Genomic DNA, 23956 nt, shown 5'->3' on the forward strand with positions numbered 1-23956 from the left:
ATAACTAACATGCAAGTACACCAAATTCTTTCAATGAAAATAAGAAAATTGGCTTTTGGAAAAAAAATCTGTCACAAATAGACTGCAGTGATGACATCATTTTTAGCATTAAAAAAAGAAAAAGAGCAGTCTTATTCAAACATTGTTTGAATAAGAATTTGAACAGAGTTTACCAAGAATTCATTTCTTCAAAACCTGAATGAAACTAAGGTCTTGTAACAGAACTCTGAATATCTAAGCATCAGATCAAGACAGAGAAACCGATTAATACCACCTTTTAAACAAATAACTCTTACTGAAAATACCACTTCTGCGAAGAGGGGATCAGATTTAAAAAAAAAAAAATCAAAGATTTAGGAGGATATTCATCACAGCATTACTTAAATAGTGAAAAACCAGAAACCATCTAAATGTTTTATAACAGAAATAGATAAATTATGATAAAATTTATAACCATTTAAACTCTACAATCAATAAAAATGTTTGTGAATCATTGTTCATGACATGGAGAAATGCTTAAGATAAAATTATCAAGTGAAAAAAGCTGGATGCAAAAGAGTGTATGCTGTATGTTCCCAGGTTAGATAAAAATGCAAACATTGGGAGGAGAACTCACTATACACCAAAATGTTCACAGTGGTCTTTTCTGGGTGGTAAGCCTAGGGTTGACTTTTTTTTTTTTTTTTTTAAGAAAAGTATTTTAAGAAAGTACTGAGTCACTAGAGCCCCCTGCCCCGGGCCGGCGCACTGCCCAGGGTTGTGGGGGTGTGGTATGTGTGACTGTGCCACGGGGCCGTCTCCTGTAATTCCTTCAGGCCGGGGCCACAAATACCAGTGTGTCCCAAGGGGTCTGGAGTAGGTGCAGTTCCTGCCAGTGTTGGCATGACCACAAGAGCCATTTTTCCCAAAGTAAGCCTGTTACAAGCCAGTGGAGAGTCAGGTTCAGAACAGCAGGCAGCTGGCGGTGCCAGTCACCAGTGGGGCTTCGCACTCCACAGAGGGCTGCCCACTGCCTGTGGCCCTGGTCAGGTTTACAGAAAGAGGGAAAGAAACCTATGCAAGCCCAGGTTCCTCGAGTTCCCAGAGACAGGCAAGGCACAGTGGAGACCACAGAACCTCCTGGCTGTCCTCCCTCCCCTCTATGCCAAGAGAGGCCACATGGTGTGGGACTGTCTCTAGTTGGTGGGTACTTGGTTTGGCACTTACACTTGTCTTTGCCCTCTCTCAATAAGACACATGGCTCCTGGATCTATTAAACAACAGAGCATTTCTCACTTTGGATAAGTCCGTATTTGTATTTCTATGTATGTCTGTGATGTACACAGACTGACACCCTCATCCACATCTCAGAATGTAAGGCACCTGCATGCCAAGATGATGGTTGGAAGGATAAGTTGGATAAAGCTAGAGTTGACAGAAATACAGGGTAAGAAAAGAATATGCATGGGCAAAAAAAAAAAAAAAAAAAAAAAAAAGGACTCTGAGTGAGCAGAGAAAGTTGACTTACAGAGAAGGGCTCAGCTGTCACTGGCTCAGGGGAGGGCAGTCACTTAACAGCTTTGAGCTCAACCCTGAAGCCTTATTCTCTGGTTTCAGAGGTTAAGATGGAGCTTGTCGGTTAAGCCCAGGAGGTAGTGGCGCTATCCAGAGGGCAGAATGCAAGGGGCGGACTTGTCTCCCGAGCAGCCCAGCTGAGTGCTCTTATTACACACAAATACTACTGATGCTTGTTTCCTTGTAACTGGACACTCAGGAGTCACTGCACTGGAGTGCGTTCCCAGCTCTTCTAACTGCACACACACAGGTGGGTGTTTTGAGAAGAGTAAAATGTAAATATGGGAGTAAGCCTGAAGCAAAATTCTTGAAAGGGACAAGTCAGACTCACTTTCTGAAAAGCAGGTGAACACAGACAAGCCTTTCAAAAGCAAGGAGGAAGAGGAGGAACAAAGAGGGAACTAGATCCAAGCAGGCATGCTCCAACACTTTAGAGCCCCTCCTCCCCCGCCACAAGCACACATGCGTGCGCGCACGAGCTGTCCATCTCAGATCGCACACAGGGGAGGACTGGCCCGAGGAGACACCACCGGCAAACCTAGCTACCACCTCTGCTCCCACCTAAACCCGTCTCCCTGCCTAGAACAGTGCACTTCTCCACATCCAAACTATTTCCCCGTTTAAGAACAGCCACTCTTATCACTCAAACAGTGTCAAAAAGGCATCTTTCCTCTGCCTTTGGACCACTGGCCACACGGGGTGATGGACCAGTGGGCCTGACATAGGAGACGGGGGCAGGGAAGTGGAGAGGGGGTCTTTCCTGTGTGAGCCTTTTGCTGGTGCCTTGGTGAAAATCTAAAGAAAAAAGGTGTTCACCCCCTGGGTACAGGGCCTGCTCTAAGGACACCTGGGCAGGGAGAAGAATGGCCAAGACCCACAGTCCCGGGAGCAGCAGCAAAGAATATCAAAGGACTAGTAGGACGTGGCCCATGTGTAGTTTACAGTAGGGTGGGCGCCGCCTCTAAGCAGCTAAAAGAGGGAACCTGAAACAAAAGAAGAGCAGGCCAGGTGCTTGGGTTCAAGTGTGGTGTTCCTGCCCCTTGTGCAAGGTGAGGGAACCACTCGGTGGGGACCAGATGATCTGGCACCATGAGAAGGTGTTTAGATTCTTACTGTTGGGATGTAAAAATGTTAGACTGTGAGAATGTTCAATCACAACACGAAAAGGATGCAAGTGCCAGCCAGCAGCCCGCACTCCTCCCACTGCTGGGATGTGACTGAGTACCATCCAATTTGCGAGAAACAGGAGTCTCTCAGCTCCTATTTAACTGATCTGGGGAAGGCCTGCACACTTCACCTCTGAAACAAACTCTCAGGAGTGGCTCATCTGGTCTCACTCCTCCACATGGAGGCTACCAGGCCCTGCTGCTCTGGCTTCACACAGGGCAGGCAGAGCCACCTCCCGGTGCAGCCGGGGCTAGTCAGGCCCACTGCCAACTGTGCTCCCTTAGAGCACGTGCTCGGCTTCCTGCTCCCGAGGGCGACACTGCTCAGAGAGAGGATGGATCGGAAGGAACCTGGCTGGCAGTGGCTGGTCTTTCACCTGACAGCGGGTTCTACTTCTCACCACTGGGAGCCTGCCTGGCAGTCACAACATGTGGAGCACTCACAGACAGCAAAACCACAGAAGTCCTGCAGCAATAGCTACTCCAGGAGGAAAGCAAGGGGCCCGCAGCACAGGGCATGGGCCCTGAATGAGGGATGTGAGGAAAAGTGCACATGGACAAAAGCCAAGAACCCTCCCACCCCATGGATATCAGAGACCACCCCCAGCAGAGGTGCTCTCAACTCCCTGGTGAAGTCCTGTGACAGTCTAGGGGGCGGAAAGAGCCCAGACACACGCACTCCTCCCTAGGGCACAGCAGAACCGGCAGGTGACTGGGACACGCTGTGGAGAGCTGGTGACATTGGTCCACTGGCCCAGGTAGGAATCAGGTAGATGTGCCGATGGCAAGGACAGCTTGGGGCATCCTCCATAGAGCACAGAGAGCAAGCAAAGCGACCCTGAATTCCTGTTCATTATTGGTTCTGTTCTTGGTGTAGTTGGGTATTTTTTTCTTCTTTTCTTTTAAATAAAAAAGCCGCAAGGTTCTGCTGTCTGCATTCCCCTTGGGATGGCTGGCAGGCGGTCTGGAAGCGTCCCGGATGGCGGTGAGCTGCGCTGGGGCGCGTGTCCTGGCAGCGAGGGCAGCAACGGCAGGCTGTCACTGCACGGCAGCATCCGGGTGGCTCTGGTATCTGTGCCTCCATACCTCCTGGATCTTTTTGCACCATTTGTGAGCATTCCCGCTCGGGTCCATCAGGTAATACGTCCTGTTTGGCTGCAGAGAAAGAAATCATTTAATGTTCTCAAGGGAGTCTCCGCAGGCCAGTGGTATAAAGAAACCACTGTCCTATTGCAGCCACTGCAAGCCCCTTCTGGAAGCACATGGATATGTGGGTTTCCTCCTTCCACATACGTGCAGAGATTAAATATGCAGGGGATGACCTCCAGATCACTTAGGTCACCCGCAAAGTGAAAAACAAGCACGGCTTGTCTGCCAGCCCCACTCGCAACGGAGGCATGAACGTGGGGCCCCTGACACATGGGAAAGGAGGAGACAACTGCCTTGAAGCCAGCTTCCACCTCAGGCTATAGCATTCGGATGCTTCAAACAGGAAGTAGAAAGGCCTCCAACTGCCCTGCAAAGGAGAACCCATAGGGAAACACTCACTGTGTGGACAAAGAAGGTTTTAAAATTCTTGGCCTCTGGTCGGAGTTCTTGTGACCATGGAATTTCACCTTTCAGAACTTTGTTGACAGGATCCACATAATATAAGTGTGGCCCTTCTGTGAGCAGTAACTGTCGTCGTCGTGCAAATAAACCCTGATTGGAACAAAAAGAGGACATCACTTGTCAAGGCTCAGGGCACAGGGACCGCTGCCAGCCAGCCACCTATCCACTCACCTGGGACAAAGGGAGTGTGCACATCTCATTCCCCATGTGGACCCAGCCTTGGATCAGAGGGAACGGAAGCACTTACTGCTTGGTTTTGGTGAACTGGATTCCATCACTCCCAGTTTGGGCATCTCTACTTTGGTTGCCACATGGGAAAGTGGCAGCACAGGCCAGCTCACCAGCACAGGTCCCCATGGCTGAGCCAACTCTGAGAGGCCCACCATCAATGTTCAGCCCCAACCACTTCTTGTGTCTTCTGCTCCATCCTAAGACACAGAGCTCTGCCTGCTGGTGCTCACACCTCACCCGCTGAGGATGCCCCAGGGTGGGTCGGGAATGGAGGCCAGGAGCCTGAGCTTAGAAGGGCCCATGTCAGCAAATGGAGAACATTTATGGATTCTGACATGTTCTGATAAAATTAATCTATTTTATTAATCCATAAAACATACTAAAACACAATTTCTAAAAATAATTCTTATGAAGTGATAGGTGACTTGTGGGGATGTCAAGCAGAGCCTCCTCAACATGACAGAAACTCTGACATTAGTGAACCCAGTCTCGTGGAGACACCAGAATCCTGGCTCCCGAGAAGAGATAAGAGGCTCTGTTGGTTTCACTACAGCTTACCTGTGTGGTTTCAAACAGCTTCCTGTTTGAATAGCTGAAATCTCCCTGAGCTATCAAATCTAGAGATGATCTCTAAAAGGGAACCAAAACAAAGGACGCTACGTGCCACAAGTTATAGCAGGAACACAAGAGGAAGACATGCTCTTGAGTCAGAACCAGGAGGGAGACACAGGCAGACGCACAGGAAGGAGGAGTGGGAGTCTGACTTACCTTTCGCTTATCTACTGGACCCATTTTTAGTATTAAATTATTTTCTACAAACTGATGCCTACAAAAGAAGAGAACAAGAATGAGACACGAGAGTCAGAGACAGAAATTCTCCTCTCTTCTAAACAAATTTCCCAATGGCACTGCTGAGCTTTGCTTTAACCAAACCTCTCCCTTCACAGCTCCAAATTCACTTCACTAACAACAGGAAACTCCAAATGCTGACGAGCACAAGAGCAGTGCTGCTTTACAGAACTTTCAGTGTGTGTGGGGACCACATACCGGGAATACCGCCTGCTGCCCCCCTCATTTAGCAGCCTTCACACAATTGAGGAAAGGTAGATGGAGACAGGGCTGCAGAGCTGAGCCTGTCACGTAAGGCCTCAATATTTTAAATAAAGCAGGACTGAGACACAAAACCCCTTCAAAAGGGCAGAGCCCACTGGGAGTCAATCTGAGGACAAAGCCTGCTGTTCATACGTTACCTCCACAAACTGTGAGCCCCGAGTCAGTGCTCAGAATCTACTGAGCCACTTAGAATCATAAATCCCTAAGAGAATAAAGTTGGACTTGGTTTAAGAACATCTTATCTGGTGTTTTTAATATAGTAATAAAGCGCTTTTATTCAAACGTGGCAGGAATTTGGAGAGAAAGCTTCAAATACAGCTTTTGATTTAATACAAATAAATAGCAAAATATATGTCACTTTGATTTAAGATGTTGTTTTAAAGTCTTCAGGCTATCTCTTTTGATTAAAGCTAACAGTCACTGACTTATTACTGAAATTCCTGAAGGTTCTGTAGAAACACAAAATATTTTATATTTTAAAAATATGTAATGTTTTCAAATATCAAAATATTTATATTTGAAAAACATGAAATGACAGCTCACATTTCAAGTAGCGACAATTTTACCACATTAAGTATCTGTGACTCTCCCTTCTTCTCTCTCTAAAAGCAGTGAAAAGGTGTCCTTGGATAAGGATTAAAAAACAAACAAATGAAAACAAAAAACAAGGAGATTTTTGAAAAGGAGATTTAATGAGGTTCTACTGCAGCATACAATTACTGTTTTGCTGTGTATAACATGCACCCGTGTTTCGGTGCGCATTATACCCGGGATTATTATACCCATGGTATGTAATCATTATAGCCATGTGTAATGTGCATCCTCATTTTTCCCTCAAAAATTTGGGCAAAACACGTACGCATTGTACAAGGCAAAATATGGTACACAGAAAAAACAATGGAGTTAACAGCCTTTTTTAACCAATAGGTCCTGTTAGGTAAGAAGTCAATTTGCAATAATCACAAATTAATAATAAGGGGAAAATTTAAATTATACTGGGGCAGGGAGGAAGGTGTCAATTTAAGCCCAGGCCAGCTGAAAACCTCAGCTAGCTGGGCGGCTGGGGTAGTGGGCCAGTTGCACCATGCCACCAGGGAAGCCTCACAAACAGGCAAGAAAAGATCTCCCTGCATTATTGCAGCCTCAGATGGGTCAACAGAAGAGACAGTTTTAAAATAGTAAATCAAACAAGAGAAGAACTGGAAGAAACCAGAAGGACATAGTGGTCATGCTTGAGTGGGACAGATTACTTTTTAAGCTAGAAATAAAACAAGTCACCTAACACCGAGTAGCAGACATGACTACAGGAGAACAAAAAGAACCTCTAACTACAAAAATAACCAAAATTAACAAGAAAACATGCTGGAGAAGACTTTCAGCAAATACAACCAACATCTACAAAGTGACTGACATAAAACGCTTAAAACCTCAACAGCCAAAGATACAAACTAGAAATTCCCCAAAGAGGAATTAAGTGACCCAAAAAATTCTCAATAAAGAAACGAAACTGAGCCCCACTTCCATGTGTTCTATTGAGACGCACTGGCGTGTGGGCAAGTGCCATATGGATGCTGCGGAAGGGGTGGTCTTGCTCAGCACTGGCGCCAACAGCCCTGAAATTAGGACTTGCTGAAAACACAACTTAGAAATAATGTACTGAGAAGCAGTCCCACTCCCAGAAATCTATCCTAAGGAAGAAAAGATAAGCAAAGACCAGGAGCGCCCACATTGCCAGTGCTTCAGTAAACACTCTGGCACGACACGGAAACAGGCAAGCCCCGTCCTTGCCCCTGCAGAGCAAGGGTCCCACATGACAAGCACCAGTTCCTCCGAGGCACATGGATACACATTCTCTCTTCCTCTCACAAATGCCCAACAGCACACAGTCACATCTCCCAGCTTCTCTGATAACGGGGCACAGGAGAGCCACTGCTGCCCAGATGGTGAGAGCTGGTGCTGGGCTCCTGCCCGGTGGCTGGGGTGAAATGAGCTGAGGACTCATGGGGACAGAGAGAGATGGTCAGAAGCTCCTTATTAGTATAAAACCACAGTCTATTCACTCAGCTAATTATCCAATTAGCTTAAACAGGCTACTAGTTAGTTATATACTTTGACAAGTGGCAGGTACAGTCTGTAGATTCAGAGCTGAAAGCAGACCTAAGTCAGAAACACACCTCACTCTTGGCATGCAGTTAGCATGTGTAAGAGGCTTTACCACAGCCCCCGAGACCATACACAGCCTTCTACCTCCTCCATGCGCCACATTTATTATCACCTCATTACAGATATCAACACAGGAGCTGAGGGTCTCATTATTGGCCCACAGTCATTTCACAAGGGGTGATGGTATAAAATCCCCCTTAAGGGATTTCCTGATTCCAAAGCCAGGGTCTCCTCCTCGTCACCCTATCCTGCCCCACCCAGACTCTAAGACCAGCTTCAAGGACGCAAGCATGAAGCCACCCTCAAGTCAGGTCCATTTCAGAACACAGCCACCTCCAGGAGAGCCCAGTGAGGCTGCCAGAGCCCCAGTGTGGCCACCTCAGGAGGGCACTCCATACTTGGCTTCTATGCAGGTGAGGGAGAACCAAATGACCAGTCTGTTCTAAAACACCAGCTCTCAAACCTTCAGGTTTATATTTTTAAACTTTATGGAAGATGCCGAAGAGCTTTCATTAAATTGGGTTATAGCCATCGATGCCTACTATGAGAAACTAAAACAGGTATTTTCAAGAATTTTTTTTAATTCATTAAAAAAAATAAAGCTGTCACTCAATAAATTTAATAAAAAGAAAAAAAGAGCCCTGGCCAGGTGGCTCAGTTGGTTGGAGCATTACCCCCCACACGCCAAAAGATTGTGGGTTTGATCCCTGGTCAGGGCACATGCGGTAGGCAACTGACTGATGTTTCTTTCTCTTTCTCTCTCCCCTCTAAAAAAAATCAGTAAACAATATCTTCAGGTGAGGATTTTTTAAGAAAATAAAAACAAAAATAATAAACCCATTACATATGACTGTAAGTAACATTTTCATTCAAAAAATAACTTTTTTCCAAAACAAAATTAATGAGAAGCATGACACTGCTGCACATTTACAAACCTCTTCAATACCAGGCTCCACAGAAGAGAGCTACACTCTCCTATCCATCTGCCTCTACCTTCACTCTACTGAGATATGTGGTCTGGGCCAAAGGACATGAAGAAATCAGCCTCACTCAGTCACGTCACTGGAAAAGAGAGTATTTTAATAGCCCTTTCAGATATTTGTTGGATTTCTTCTTTGATACAACACCCAAACTCAACAAGTGTAGCTTCTTAAAAGCTTCTATGTGGAATCTGAGCCCCCAACAATGAATTTTGCATACCCTGTGACATTAGAATCCATCGAGTGACCTTGCACTTTGAATAGATCTTCCACACTTACGACTTTACAGTCCCATACATTGGCTATCTGGAAAACTGTGGTTGACTGAACCACAGATTTGACTGAACCAAATTTGGAAGGGAGATCTTCCAAATGTTGACAAATTCCATGCTACCATACCAACAAATCCATTCCTATTCTCCTCGAACAAATCTACATAGTCACTACCTATTCAAACATCATTACCTATTCTCCTCAGAAAAGTCTGTAAGTACTGGGGAGATATCAAGCTCACAGTGACAGATATGTTTCCCCAAATTCTAATTTTTACTCAAAATTTTGATTTATCCTTGCTAACAAATACTGGGAATTGTTTTCTTTGATGTGATAGGCTCCTTTTCCAGAAAAATGTTGGCCAGATAGCCAAGTCTGAATAACCATAGTTTGTCAAACTTCCAGTGAAAATGGACTTCCATGAAAAGAGAAAGTTCGGTTCCCAACACTGACCATCACACAAATGCTTTACTTGAGATAACTGCCACACTTAGGCTGGCAGAAGTGCTTTATGCCTTTTTTGCATTTCATTATACAGAACATTCATAAAATCAATAATTTTTAATGACTACTCATTAAGGGAGTCTGGCTTCTTTTCTTTTCTCCCTGTGAGTATGTGGCTGTGAAGAACCCATGTCTTCTAGCACTGCTTGGTGCCTGGCTTGGATCCATGATCTGGCACCGGCAGTTTTACCGACCAGCGCTTCTTTACCATCAGTGCACATCAGCACATCTGCTCCAGAATAAACCATGAGATTCAAGAGGTGCTCACCACTGACTGTTTTGGCACCGTTTGTGCTTACTGCCTGCTATGCACTTAGGTAAAAGAACTTTTTCTCTGTAGTTAAAAATAAATTTATATCTGTTCATAAACACAAGCATCTTGACATTTTAGCACATTCTAAGAAGGACAGCAAACCCTTTTGATTCCAGTTCCCTCTAAGATCATACCATTTTCTCTTGCAGTTCACATTTATGGCATCTGATGTGGACTGTTTGATATGCTTCTAAGATCAAAGTGGAAGGTTTAAACCTTTTGACAAATGACTTTCTAAAATATAAAAAAGCAATCTGTGAAAAAAATTAGTCTTCCACTGATGGGACCCTATACTGCAGGTCAGCCATATATGCCTGATCCAGGATTAAGTTATAAAACTAGACTTATGTCAACCAGATCTGTTCCTCTGTAATGTATTTACGGTCCACAGAAGTCTTGCGAAAAGTGATCACTGACTCATCCTAGTGCAAAACGCCTGGCTGCTGCTTTGATAGGCCAAAGTATCTGCTGTGCAGAGCAACGCCATACCCTTCTGTCCAAAACTGTTTCTGGGCGGGGGGAGGGAGGAGCGTTTGGTCTGGTGAGGGGTGTCTCCAACTCTCAGGGGTCTCCTCTATAAGACTTGTTCCAATGGTTCAACTAGCCTACTGACCCTAGGGGATGGACCATTTTGTGGCAATGGGAAGGGAAAGGAAGCAGGGAGAAAGGTCCTCTGTCTTCATTAACTCGTTTCAAGATCAAAAGCAGCTGTGGGCACAGGTGAATCGAATGTCCCAGGCAGGTTTCCGGTGTAGCTCCAGTCACTCTTTCCTAAGGTGAGTGCATACAGACTGCGGGATGGCATGAAAAAAGATGGGGACCGCTATCCCTGGGCACATCAGGGGAAATGAGCCACCGGTAGACAAGGGTCATAGCAGCAGCCTAGAGGCTAGGGAAAAACTTAATCAAGGGCAGTCACTTCCTTTGCAGCAGTCTGTGCCGGGGGAAGATGGTAAATTTGGGCTGATTCCAGACAAATACAAGCAAAGCAGCGAGTCTAGTCCCATCTGGAGATTCACCCACTCTTAAAGCAAGAGTACAACTCAGAGGTGGAGATACCAACTCACTCTTCCTTCTGCAGCTGCATCTTTACTCCAGTGAGTTATTATATCATGGACCGTGGCAGTGCCAGGATTTTTCTTACCAACTTCCATTCAGTAGGCAGATGGCAGTGTTGATGGCCCAGAGCTTTTTAGTCTCCCAGCTACTGTGTGCATTTCTCCAACCTCAACAACATAACTTCTCTGTAAGATGCTTCTGTGACATTTTACTGTTTGGCTTTGAAAGAGCTCATCATGTGTACATTTAAAATACTCAATTCCTTTACCTTTAAAACGCTGATTGTTCTTAAAATGCTGCAACTTACTGGCATCACAACAGCATGCAAAGATGTTCAGTTCATAAACACAAACGGCAAGGTATTAATACCTATGAAGCCCAGGGAGAGATAGCTTTTGTCCTGTTTTTGTTCATATTTACAGTTTTTCCTAGTTTTTCTGGAGTAGATTCCTCCCTTCCACAAGTCAGAGAATTCATATATATCAGTTTATTCTTTTTAGCATCTTTAGATTTAGGTGGTACTGCTATGGGCTGAGAAAGTCTTTTCCTTTTTCAAGTCAATGATCCATACTTAAATATGAAAAACATATTATAAATGTTCTTTTATTTTAAAAGAGCTCATTAAAATCTAAAGTAACAGTTGCAGATACAATTTAGAAAGGTGCTGGGGAAATTTTTAATATTATTGTAAGACAAGGCAACAAATTATACTTACTTCTTGTTGTACTTCCGATTTAGGCACAAGGAAAACTTAGGGATTTCAAAGAATGACTTATTGAATGATACAAAGTTACAGTAATTAGAGCAGGTATAACTAAAGACAGCTACTAAGAACCTAGTAGCAATACCAGGAACGTAATACTCTCTAAAAATGCATTGTCAAAATTTATAACAGACTTAACCAAGACAGGAATTGGTAGGACCTGTGGGAGGGGCTCTCTTGCGCCCTTTTTTGGTTACCAAAAGCCCTGCAGAAAAGAACTCCAGGACTAGAGCAGAGATCTAGGGTTAGAGCAGTCCCTTCCCGTCTCGTCCTCTTCCCCTCGGTAAAGAATTTCCCGATTCTTGCCAGTGGCTCTCCATGTCTGCATGTATCAGATTACAATTCTTCTTCTGACCCCTTTCCCAACCCCATGAATCTTTTGTGCAGACAGAATGCCTAGTTGACTTTCTATTTAGGGTAGACAGCACATTAGTTACACTATAAACTTACTTCTTTACAAAATTCAAAACTGACAAGACAATGACTCCCGGCCAAAATGGAGGCATAGATAGATACACTTTGCCTCCTCACATAACCAAATGAGGGACAACAACAAATTTAAAAACAAAAAAGAACCAGAACTACCAGAAAATCGAACTGTATGGAAGTCCGACCACCAAGGAGCTAAAGAGGAAACACTCATCCAGACCGGTAGGAGGGGCAGAGATGGGCAGCCAGGGCAGCGGCTGGAGGACCAGGCAGACCAGGCGGTGGCTGGTGGACTGGGTGGTCCCACATTTGGGTGCAGATAAACCAGGAGGGGCAACTGGGGAGTGAGACAGAGAGCACAACCCAGGGTTCCAGCACAGGAAGAGAAAGTCTCTAAACCTCTGGCTGTAAAACCCTGTGGAGGTTGTGGAGGTGGGAGAAACTCGCAGCCTCACAGGAGAGTTCGTTGGAGAGACCCACAGGGTCCAAGAACGTGTACCCAGGAATCAGCACCAGAAAGGCCCAGTCTGCTTGTGGGTAGCAGGGGAAGTGACTAAAAGCCAGCAGAGAGCTGAGCAAGGGGCACTGTTCCCTTTCTGACCCCTCCCCCACATCAGCACCACAATGCATCGAAGTGGCTTGTCCCACCCTGGTGAATACTTAAGGCTCTGCCCCTTATAATGCAACAGGAGCTCCAAGACAAAGAAATATGGCCCAAATGAAAGAACAGATCAAAACTTCAGAAAAAAATACAACTAAGCAATGAAGAGATAAGATAGCAAACATATCAGATGCACAGAACAGAACACTGGTGATCAGGATGCTTACAGAACTGGTTGAGTATGGCTGCGAAATAGAGGAAAAAAACAAAGGCTATGCAAAGTGAAATAAAGAAAATTTTACTGGGAACCAACAGTGAAGGGAAGGAAACTGGGACTCAAATCAATGATCTGGAGCAGAAGGAAGAAATAAACATTCAACCAGAACAGAATGAAGAAACAATCCAAAAAATGAGAGGCTTAGGAACTTCTGGGACAACTTTAAACATTTCAATATCCAAATCATACGGGTGCCAGAAGGAGAAGAGGAAGAGCAAGAAATTGAAAACTTTATTGAAAAAATAATGGAGAACTTCCCCAGTCTGGCCAAGGAAACAGACTCCCAGGAGATCCAGGAAGCTCAGAGAGTCCCAAAGAAGTTGGACCCAAGGAAGCACACACCAAGGCACATCGTAATTACATTACTCAAGATCAAAGATAAGGAGAGAATTTTAAAAGGAGCAAGAAAAAAGGAGACAGTTACCTACAGAGGAGTTCCCATAAAACTATCAGCTGATTTCTCAAAAGAAACCTTGCAGGCAGTAAGAAGCTGGAAAGAAGTACTTAAGAGTCACAAAAGGCAAGGACCTACATCCAAGATTACTCTATCAGCAAAGCTCTCATTTAGAATGGAAGGGCAGATAAAGTGCTTCCCAGATAAGGTCAAGTTAAAGGAGTTCATCATCACCAAGCCCTTATTATATTAAATGTTAAAGGGACTTATCTAAGAAAAAGAAGATCAAAAACCGTGAACAGTAAAATGACAACTTAGAACTATCAACAACTAAACCTAAAAAAACAAAACCTAAACAACTAGAACACGAACAGAATCAAAGAAATGGAGATCACATAGAAGGTTATCAGCAGGGGGGCGGGAGGGGAATGGAGGAAAAGGTACAGGGAATAAGAAGCAAAGCTCAGATAAGGTACAAAATAGACAGGGGGAGGTTAAGACTAGTATAGGAAATAGAGAAGCCAAAGAATTTATATGTATGACCCATGGACATGAACTAAGGAAGGGGGAATGCTGGGGGAAAGAGTGGTACAGGGCAGAGGGGAATGAAGAGGAGGGGAAAAATGGGACAACCGTAATAGCATAAAAAAATATACTTTTAAAAAAAGACAAGAAAACACATTCCTTTAGCCATCAACACAATAATGTCATCCCTACAGTGTGTAGCCTCTGAAAAACTCCTCTTCTGTACATTCATAGAGAGTTAGAGTGAAAAAAAGCAAATGTCATGCTACTAGTACTACAGAATTATTGTTATGGTTTGTGGGCTACACACTGAGAACCACTATTCTAAAGAACAAAGTTCTTGGCAGATTCCCCACTGGCCAAATAAGTGATGCCTCAAGCTCTCTGCAGTTCATCAGTCTCTAACAGGGCCTGAACCAAAAGGAAAGGGAGACCACCCAGAACAAAGAGAGGAGGCAAGAGGCTGCACATTGTGACTTGCCATCCGTTGCTCCATCCTGCCCAGAATGCAGGCTGAAGGGCCTGTGTCACCAGGGGCCTCCTGAAAACGCCCAGGGCAAAGGCAAGTGGGCTTCTGGGTCCCCCACACGCCTGCAATGGCACTTCTCCAGTGTCCGGATCCCAGCCACACCCTGGGATGGACTAAACCGGTGTCCCAGGAAACTCCTGCCAAACCACGCACAGACCTGCATAGAGCATGTGGCCCACCAGCACTTAACCTGTTTTGGTCAAAGTCCCTTCCCTCCTTTCTCAGTACATATTAATGCTCCTAGTAATACAACTTTAGGAAATACAGATTCCTGAGAAGTGTAGAGTACTTCTGCTGGCAACCATCTCTACTCATTTTTTGTAGACACAGTGATTTCTACTGGTACACACCCTAGCATCACCCGTGTGCCGCTTTCCCGCTGCATCTATCTTCCCCTTACTTTCCACATGACTGCTCCGAAGTCACACGCATCCTCACGCTGAGCCAATCCCTCAAATCCTGCCCTGCTTCTCCTTCCATCCTCACGCAGCCTCCTACCCCAGCATGACTTCCAGGAAGACACTGTCTTACCACACCCCTGGGCTTAGGCTCCTCTCTGCCCACACGGAAGGTGAAGCCACAAAAATTCATACGGAAAATGTCAGGGTGAAGCAGCTCTTCTCAACATCACCAAGATAGAAAACAAAATAAAAATACAAAAAGGTTTGACTTGGTAAGAATTTTCAACTTCCACACAAAAACATACACAAAGAGACCAAAGAGATTAACTGAAAAAAAGTGTTTGCAAAACAGACAACAGAGAAATATTCTTGTCAAAGGCTCTTAAAAGTCAAGTTTTAAAAAAATGGAACACATACAAGAATAAAAATAGTCAAAGGACACAAAATAGCCTGAAAAATAGATATGTGGCCAATGAATCTAGGAGATGTTTGGCTTGATAAGAAGGTAAACACAAAATCACATGGGCCCGTTTTTAGAGGTCAAAATGCTCAAGGGCTGGGAAGACCGCTGGAGAAATGGGGGTTCTCAAGCACTGCAATACAAAGCACTGCCTTCTCAAATGTGTACACCTTCACTCCACCTGCCACCCCCGGAGAACTATTCCACCTTAGAAGAAATATTCAGACAAGCAGGAAAAGCTATGTGCAAAGGATGACTTACAAGAGCAAAAACTCTGGAACACCCCAAACATCTCACCATGAGGGAGTGGTTATATTTAAATTATGGTGAATCCATGTCTGAACAGACACCAGCATGCCTGGCCTGCTGAATCCCAACAGCGAGGGCCTGGAGAGTCCCAACCACACTCATTCCTGGCCTGATGCCTCTGACTACCCACTCCCAGTTGTACCTTTTGAGGGGCTCACTGCAGAGTGTTAGTGGCGGCTGTGGGAGGCTTGAGGTGGTGTGGAGCCTCACAGGCAGTGCTGGTGAAGGCTAGGACGCCTGTTCTGTTTACCACGTGTTGCGTTCCCATGTATTCCGCTCTGCATTTCTAAAGGAGCACTGCTTTTGCCTATAAATTCTTACCAAGGGTTTCCACTGGCCTGCTTCTCCAATAATAGCTTCTTCTCGTCTTCTGAAAACTGTAAGTCCAGTTCAAAAGAATTAGTGTCCAGGTCATGGATATACTGCTCGATGTTGCTGCCTGCTCTCTGCGGCAGACCCGTGTCTGAGGCAGACAGGGAGTGGGAGGAGGATGACGATGACACCTGCATGCAGCCAAACTGGCTCAGGAGATTGTCATACTGCACAGAAAAGAGGGAAAAGTGAGAACAGTGCCTTAATTTTTTCTAGGGCCAAAGGTAGACACACTCCGACCTACCCTGTACCAGCAAGCTCACAGCCTGAAGGTCCCAAAGCTCAGATAAGCCTCATAGTCACAGCCCAGCTCTGCTTCTCCTGGTACGTGGGCAGCTCTGATTTCTCATCCACTGGATGGCTGGCCACTGAATCAAGGCAGGGCTGGATCCTGCCCGGCCTGGGTCCCCCTTCTGAGGGGACCATCAGAAGATACTTGTCCCAGAGAATGGCTAACCCGCAATCTCCATCTCTAGGAAGGGAAGACTTCTGCGAGCCCCCCACGCTGCCCCAACTAGAGGGGGTCAGAATGCCTTCTGGGAAGAGGAGGAATGGGCACCTAGTGCCTGTTAGGACCCACCCTGCTGGATGCAGAGGCTCAGTGGCAAGACCCTGGGAGCTCAGAACCCTCCTCCTTTGACCCCGCGGTTCTTTGTCTGAGTCTGTGGCTGTTACTACATATTCCAATTTGACTGTGTTCGGTTTTTTTAAAAAATACTCCTTTAATCTCAGCAAATATTAATTAAGCTTGATATAGACGAAGTTGCCTGCCATTCTAGAGAAAGCTACAATCCACTGGTGACAAAGAAAATGGAATGACTCAAAGATGGGCCAAACATGCAGGGCCTGTGCACGCGCACACTCCTTGGCTGCCGAATGAGCCACAGCCCCAGCAAAGACCTGGGGAGAAGTGGACATCCGGACAGTCTGCCCCACCGTGGCTAACAAAGAAGAAAAGGAAAGATGCTACCAGGAACAGGCAAGATGAGAGTGCAGTGTGTCCTTCCAAGTCCCCTGTGCCTCCAGAGGGGCGGCACCTTCCCACAGACCCTGTGTCTACCTTCCCCAAGTGTTGCCCAAGCAGCCTTCTCCCATGTGGACACACAGCTCCCTCGGCCCTCCCTCACTGGCTCCCAAGAGGAGTGACCCCAGGACACTCCTGTCGCCCCTCCATTTAAGGCTTGGCACATTCTCCACGTCTTGCCTGCAAACTGCCTGGCCAAGGCCACCTCTGAGCAGTGCCTCACCGTTTACAGAGGCTTCCACAGCCTCTCTGGGTGACTCAGTGAGCCTTGTGAAGCCAGTGAGACGACTGTTACCATCATCCCCATTTCTGAAACAGGGAAATGAAGCTCTGAACTGGCCCGAGGTCACAACCCGAAGACCAACACCAAATTCAAAACTAGTCCTCTGCTCCTTTCCAATGCAGTGTCTGCCTCGCTCTCATGGCAGAACTGCTGGATGACCACCATGACCTCTGCTCGCTGGGGGAGTCCTGTCTTAGGGTCTCCCTAAGGAAAGCTCCAGATGCTCTGTCTCTGCACTCTACTCTTCTCCCCCATCAGCAGCACCTAGGTCAGACCAGCAGCATAAAACCCCAAACCCAGGAAGGACACATGACAAGGGAGGACACTGCGCTGAAGTGGAGGTGCTCACCAACGCATAGTAAGGAAACACCTGACTGTGCTGAACCCAGAACCTTTCTCCAGGAGCACCACGCCTGGCCCAGCCCCCTTGGAGTCCAGACACAAGCATCACCATCAGCTGCCGCACAGGGTTAGAAATGAAGATGAGGGTAGGGTTCTTGCTCTTTCCATTCCCTGAATAAAGAGAGTTTCTGCTCCTCACAGAGGGAAGTTCCCTTCCTACTGAAAAGGACACTAGACTCTCTTGGAGTCTCATGGATGGTGAGGCTGTCCCCTCCATGACATAATGTCAACCCCTGCAGAAAGGAACTTGTGTGTCTCCTTGAGCAGGTTTCCTTTGTATTTGATACTTTTCCAGGCCAAAGTCATTTTCAAGGCTCACTAAACAGTGCAAATGTGAAGTGTGATAAAGGGAAATCAGCCCGAATACTTTCCAAGGCTTTCAAAGCTGAGGATGAGCCATCTAACAAAAAGTAAGCTGTTAACATGTGCAGCCAGTTTTAGATGGCAACACTTGAGCACTGAGAAGCGAGAGCTCTCACCATGGTGAAGGCAATGAAACAGCAGATAGAGGGCCTGAAAAAGAAACTCAAGTGTGTGTGTACACACAAACACACATGTGTACACACTCACACACACAAAACACGAAGCCGTGTTCCCAAGGCACTCAGATCTGAGAAAACTGGGGCCTAGGCAGCTCCATCAGAGCTCAACCAGCAGGGTGTACTGCTTTTTTGGAACATCCCTGCCAAAGGCACTAGAAACACTAACATGCTCCTGCTGGCTGTGACTTAGGAATGACAACAGAGCTGGGGGAGGAGCTGCGGCTGAGCCCTCTGCAGTTTGTGCACACGGAGGCTGCACACAGCTACGGCCACTGCAGTGCAGAAGCAGGCCAGGCTCTCTTCAAGTCTGGGCACAAAAGATATTTTAGGACAAGCAAAGGGGGATATGTTGCTTACAACAGTAGGTCATGGATATAAGGAGCTCTTGATCTCTGAGAGGTGATACTAGTAGTAATTTTAACTCCTAGATAAAGTCTAGAATTCCCATATCAACTGGAGTGGAACGCTACACATAATTGGTTACAACAAGTACAATGACAGAACTCACACCAGAAAAATGGACTATCAATGATAATAAAAACACTTAAAGATGGGTGGTGGGTGCACTGCAGCTCATTGTACTCCTGTCCACTCCCATGTGCTTCACATTTCCCATAGAAAAATTTGAAGAACAAAGTGCACTTAGACCCTACTTTTGAGATCAAGCTGGTGACTACACCTTCCCACACATGCCCAGGTGCTGCACCCCTTGGGTCTGTACCACATCCTTGCTTCGACCAGGCACTAAAAGCTGACACTGACTAGTGTCCATCCTCAATGCCATGTCCCCAAAAGTTCCGAGCAGCAGAACGCCAGGCTTCTCTTAGAAAGATCAAAAGCGTTCCAGAATGTCTTTAGACACATGACTACAACAGCACCGGCCAAGAGCATAAGACAGGTGTCACCAGAAGACTTAGTACTCAGGAGCCCAGAGGGGAAAAGTGGAGGATGGAAGGTGCTACTCCCATCAACTACAGACTCCCCCACCCAATGTCTGGGTCTGGTTTGAACCCTATGGAAAAAAATTAACTAGAAGAAATGAGGTAACAACCCCAGGGCCTGGTGACCTGCACTCAGGGTGAACGTCCAAACAAAAGCCTCCTTGGGCCCAGCCTTGCTGAGAGACTCAGACTTGGGCTGCAAAGTGTACAAATACCAACCAGGTCTACGCTGGCTTTCCCTTGAGCCATTCATCCCACTAATCAAAAGTCCTGTAGCCCACAGGCACAAACTTCCTATGCACAGAGGAACCATTTTCACAAAGCATGATAAGCAGAATTCTTCTCTGTCTGGGCTATTCCCTACACACATGAGCCAGCTTACATTTCCATAGCAATCTTCGTCATCTTCTGACATGGCTGGTAAGTAAGCTGTGAGTTTCGGAGGTGTCTGATGATGCAGATTCTCCCACGTGATGGACTCAAAGAATGGATGAGCTTTCAGAGGGCCGTACCCTTCCATTTCTTCACAACCTAATCGCTTTGTGGCATCTAAAACCTTAAATGAAAGTCAAGACAAATCAGTGTTGGGATTTAAAAGTAATTCTGAGCCCTAGCTGGTGTGGCTCAATGGATTGAGCACCAGCCTACAAAGCAAAGGGTCACAGGTTCAATTCCCAGTAAGAGCACATGCCTGGGTTGCAGGCCAGGTCCCTAGCGGGGGCAGGGGTAAGATGCAACCACATGTAGATGTTTCTCTCCCTCTCTTTCTCCCTCTCTTCTCCTCTTAAAAAAAACTTTAAAGGTTTTTAATCTGATAAAGATTTGTTTTGAGTAGTTCTTTTCAATTCCCAGTATCTCCTAGAACCAGAAAGCGCCCTTGCCCCATCCCACCTAGTCCCACCCTGGGCCACAGACAGAATGACCCGCAACAGAATGAGCCGCCCTCTGGGATTCCTTTCACTTTTCTCAAGTTTCTGCTCCTTTCCTTCTCACAGGTAAAAAGGAATACCAACCTCAAAATTTAATAAATAGCAGCAAGTATTATTTTAAAATATACAGCTGAAAATCCTAAAACAAGAAAAAGTGAACTGACTGGCTTTATTAACAAAGACAACAAAGAATTTTTCTGGATAGTACTCTATCACAGCTGGGGAGCAAAGAGCTTGTATCTCCCACCAACACTTGATCTCTCAGGGCCCCACAATTGTCTCTTCCAGGATGTGGTTGCATCCCCCAAGCCCCGCTACACACAGATCAAGTGTACCCTACCGCTGAGGGGACAGACATAGGAGGGACAGGAGCGAAGAGGCAGACTACAGTATTCTCCCACTGCTGAGGCAGGACTGACTCTGCTTCTTCAAGATTAAGGTAAGGGACAGTTTAAAGCCAAAGTACCCCACAGATAGGGACCGTGCAATTTCTAGAACCTAAGACACAACTTTTCTGGGTAAATCTGTTTACCTTCGCTATATTACCTGGGTTGATCTTGAAAACCTCATGTAGCTGACTCTAGAGTCAGTATCCAGTATCCACAGACATCACTAAGTAGGATTTACAGCCTTCTTCTATTGTAATACATGACTTGCTCCAGCATCAGGCAACTTAAAATGTTATATATGTTAATGAGCAAATGCAAAATCATACAGTAACTTCCTGTCTGATTAAGGTCAAGAATCAGGCATTTGCAAACTGGAAAGGGCTCATGATGAGATGAGATAGAAGATACAAATCCAATCACTACCAAACCTAAAACAACCTTTTATTAAACACAGTTGCCTTCAGGAAAGCCTCCCTGGCTACAGGTTGAGAGGGACTCCAGATACGGCTATTCAGATCATCTTACCAGAAGAAAATTCAAAATATTTACCAGAAGTTTTTCCACAAGGTCTCTTGCCTTAGGAAAGAATTTTTCAGGAAAGTCATACTCCAACTTAATGATCTTCTGAAATATAAGATATTCATTTCTGTAAAATAAGAGAAACCATTATTCTGGGTAGGGTCACACAGACCTCCTAGAACAGAGCTCTACCTTTTCCTGGGACAGTGGTCTCCCTCTCTCCCCACAGAGCCACTTTATTCCTTACAGAATCACTGTAGAAGTCCTCCCACCTTGCTTGCCCCCCCGCTACCACTTCTTTGGCTGCTCCAATGGACTGAGATGTCTGGGTGTGGGTGGGTAGAAGCTGGGGGTTGGAGCACTGGCGGGGCCGGGGCGGCGTCTCTTACCCAGCTCGGAATGGTGGCAGTCCCGCTACAAGCTGGTATATTATACATCCAAGAGCCCAAAGGTCTGAACTTTAAGGGAGGAAAAAAAACCACAAAGAATGACATTTGTAAAATTTCAGTGACATGCACAGTTCCTTTCCGTCCCCTGTTCATACCACCCCATTTCCACCTCCGATCTACTGCTTTCTTTAAAGAAAACCAGGCCAGTGTGAGGGTGGGGATCCACTCCAGGCCCTACTTAACGGGGAACCTGGGCCCAGAGGATCCTGCCCAGACCTTCTTCCAGTGCCAACGGTTAGGGAAGCACTTGGGGGATGGGGACTGCTGAGACTCTTTCATAACACAATCAGTGTTCATCCCTAGGACAGACACAAGCTCACATACACCAAGTGGTCAAATGAGACAATGTATAGGATGTGCACAAAGTAAGCTTTCTCTTTCCCTTCTTGGATTCCAAAACCATGCCTCTTCTTTATAAACATTTAATTACATGCTTCAAAAGAAACACGCTGCAGTTCTAAATTGCCCTAAGTCATTTCCAGAGCCAGCTGGCAGGAACCCTAGGGGTGAGGCGGCACTGCTCTCCTTGCCCTGGATGTCCCCTCCCCAATTCCCACCTGCACGTATCCATTCTCTGTCCCCGCAGTGTCATTTCAGAGCTCACAGTTGACATCTACTTTGTATATTTGATTTCCTGTGTAGGTGTTGCATTCTATTCCCAGCTTAGCCCCAGGAGAGCATCAAGATACTCCTTGCCCTGCACTATCAGCTGCCTCTCCCTATTCTCCAGCTCTAAATGCGTGCAGGGCTCAGGGGTGGCTGAATATAGTCAGTTTCTGAAAGAGGCCACAGCCTGGTATCTGAAAAATGAGCTCAAAGGGCGTGTGTAAAGACAACAGGCCAAATGCAGTGCCAGGGACTGGTCCAGGACAAATGAGGCTCCTCTTGATGTGAGTTAGAAATGTAACAGGTCAGAAATTTGAGTCACAACATAGATGGAGTGAAGGGCATTTAAAAAGTGAATCTACATTCTACAGAGCAACTAATTTTTACACTTGGTTTTTTGTACTGTTTAGTCTAATTAAAATAAGATGCTACACAAGTAAATCACCTACAGCAAAGCACTGACCCTTCTGTATGGACGCAGCCAGAGAGGATGGGCAGGGCTGTGGAGTGGGGCTGCCTCTGCTGCTTTACAGGGTCATCTCCAGGGAGGAGGAGTGCCAGCAGAACCTGCTTTGGGGGTAACTTTCTACCTTGTGAATTATTTGTATGTTTTACCATCGGTGGGTATCTTATCATTTAAAATGTTTTTTAATATAATAAAAGCTAAAGGGGAAGCCAACATAACATTTCTAAAAACCAGTATGTACCAAGGATTTTTAAAATGTCCAAGTCAGGTAGGCCAAGTCATTCTACTTATATGCAGCAAACAATAGGCATGCCAGATTATACCAAGTAAACAAAACTATGTCAACATACAATGACAAAGAGTTTGATAAACAACAGTAAATCATATGCTAGAAAACCAACTAGCTGTTAAAGATGACTGTAAATAATTTTAGTGACAAGGGGAAATGCTCATTATATAATCACAAGGATTATATATTTAATAATTAGATAATAACCATTATATATTTAATGGTTATTAAAGAACCACTCAAAACTAGTTATTCAATATGGCTCCAAGTTGCATAAAAATTATATAAACATATATAAAACCCATAGAAAAAAATGACTGGGAAGATGTACCTACTCATTATCTGTGACTTTAGGTAGGCTGGTGACTCTGAATGTTTTTGTATTTTCATTCTCCAAATTTTCTAAGAATTCTTTTGAGTGAATATGTATCACTTTTTAAAAAAATATATTTTATTGAATCAGACGCGCTGAGAAAAAGAAATATGGCCGAAATTAAAGAACAGATCAAAGCTCCCAAAATAGAACTAAGTGATGAAGAGATAGCCAACCTATCAGATGCACAGTTCAAAACGCTGGTGATCAGAATGCTTACAGAACTGGTTGAGAATAGTCGCAAAATGGAGGAAAAAGCAAAGGTTATGCAAAGTGAAATAAAGAAAAATTTACGGGGAACCAACAAGGTGAAGGGAAGGAAATCGGGACTCAAATCAATGATTTGGAGCAGAAGGAAGAGATAAACGTTCAACTGGAACAGAATGAAGAAACAAGAATTCAAAAAAATGAGGACGCTTAGGAGCCTCTGGGACAACTTGAAATGATCCAACATCCAAATTATAGGGGTGTCGGGAGAAGAGGAAGAGCAAGAAATTGGAAACTTTATTGAAAAAATAATGGAGAACTTCCCCAATCTGGCCAAGGAAATAGACTCCCAGAAGATCCAAGAAGCTCAGAGAGTCCCAAAGAAGTTGGACCCAAGGAAGCACACACCAAGGCACATCACAATTACATTACCCAAGATTAAAGATAAGGAGAGAATCTTAAAAGGAGCAAGAAAAAAGGAGACTGTTACCTACAAAGGAGTTCCCATAA

At 45.3% G+C, this 23956-nt stretch overlaps 1 protein-coding gene across 2 annotated transcripts in view; it reads right to left on the reverse strand.

Moving 5' to 3' along the window:
• Positions 1 to 1491: 1491 nt before the first annotated feature.
• PDPK1 (3-phosphoinositide dependent protein kinase 1) overlaps positions 1492 to 23956 on the reverse strand; it is a 73843-nt gene continuing 51378 nt past the window's right edge. For both annotated transcript variants that reach the window (XM_054589447.1, XM_054589446.1), the window contains 7 exons: positions 21446 to 21514; positions 21087 to 21183; positions 19602 to 19775; positions 15977 to 16194; positions 5331 to 5388; positions 4269 to 4421; positions 1492 to 3875 (listed from right to left, as the gene is read on the reverse strand). In XM_054589447.1, coding sequence (XP_054445422.1) covers positions 3759 to 3875; positions 4269 to 4421; positions 5331 to 5388; positions 15977 to 16194; positions 19602 to 19775; positions 21087 to 21183; positions 21446 to 21514 — 886 coding nt within the window. In that variant the 3' untranslated portion in view covers positions 1492 to 3758. The remainder of the gene's footprint in view (positions 3876 to 4268; positions 4422 to 5330; positions 5389 to 15976; positions 16195 to 19601; positions 19776 to 21086; positions 21184 to 21445; positions 21515 to 23956) is intronic.

The sequence above is a fragment of the Pteronotus mesoamericanus genome, unplaced genomic scaffold (genome assembly GCF_021234165.1).
Source record: "Pteronotus mesoamericanus isolate MK-2021 breed Mesoamerican mustached bat unplaced genomic scaffold, CSHL_Meso_final scaffold_167, whole genome shotgun sequence".
Taxonomy (NCBI): domain Eukaryota; kingdom Metazoa; phylum Chordata; class Mammalia; order Chiroptera; family Mormoopidae; genus Pteronotus; species Pteronotus mesoamericanus.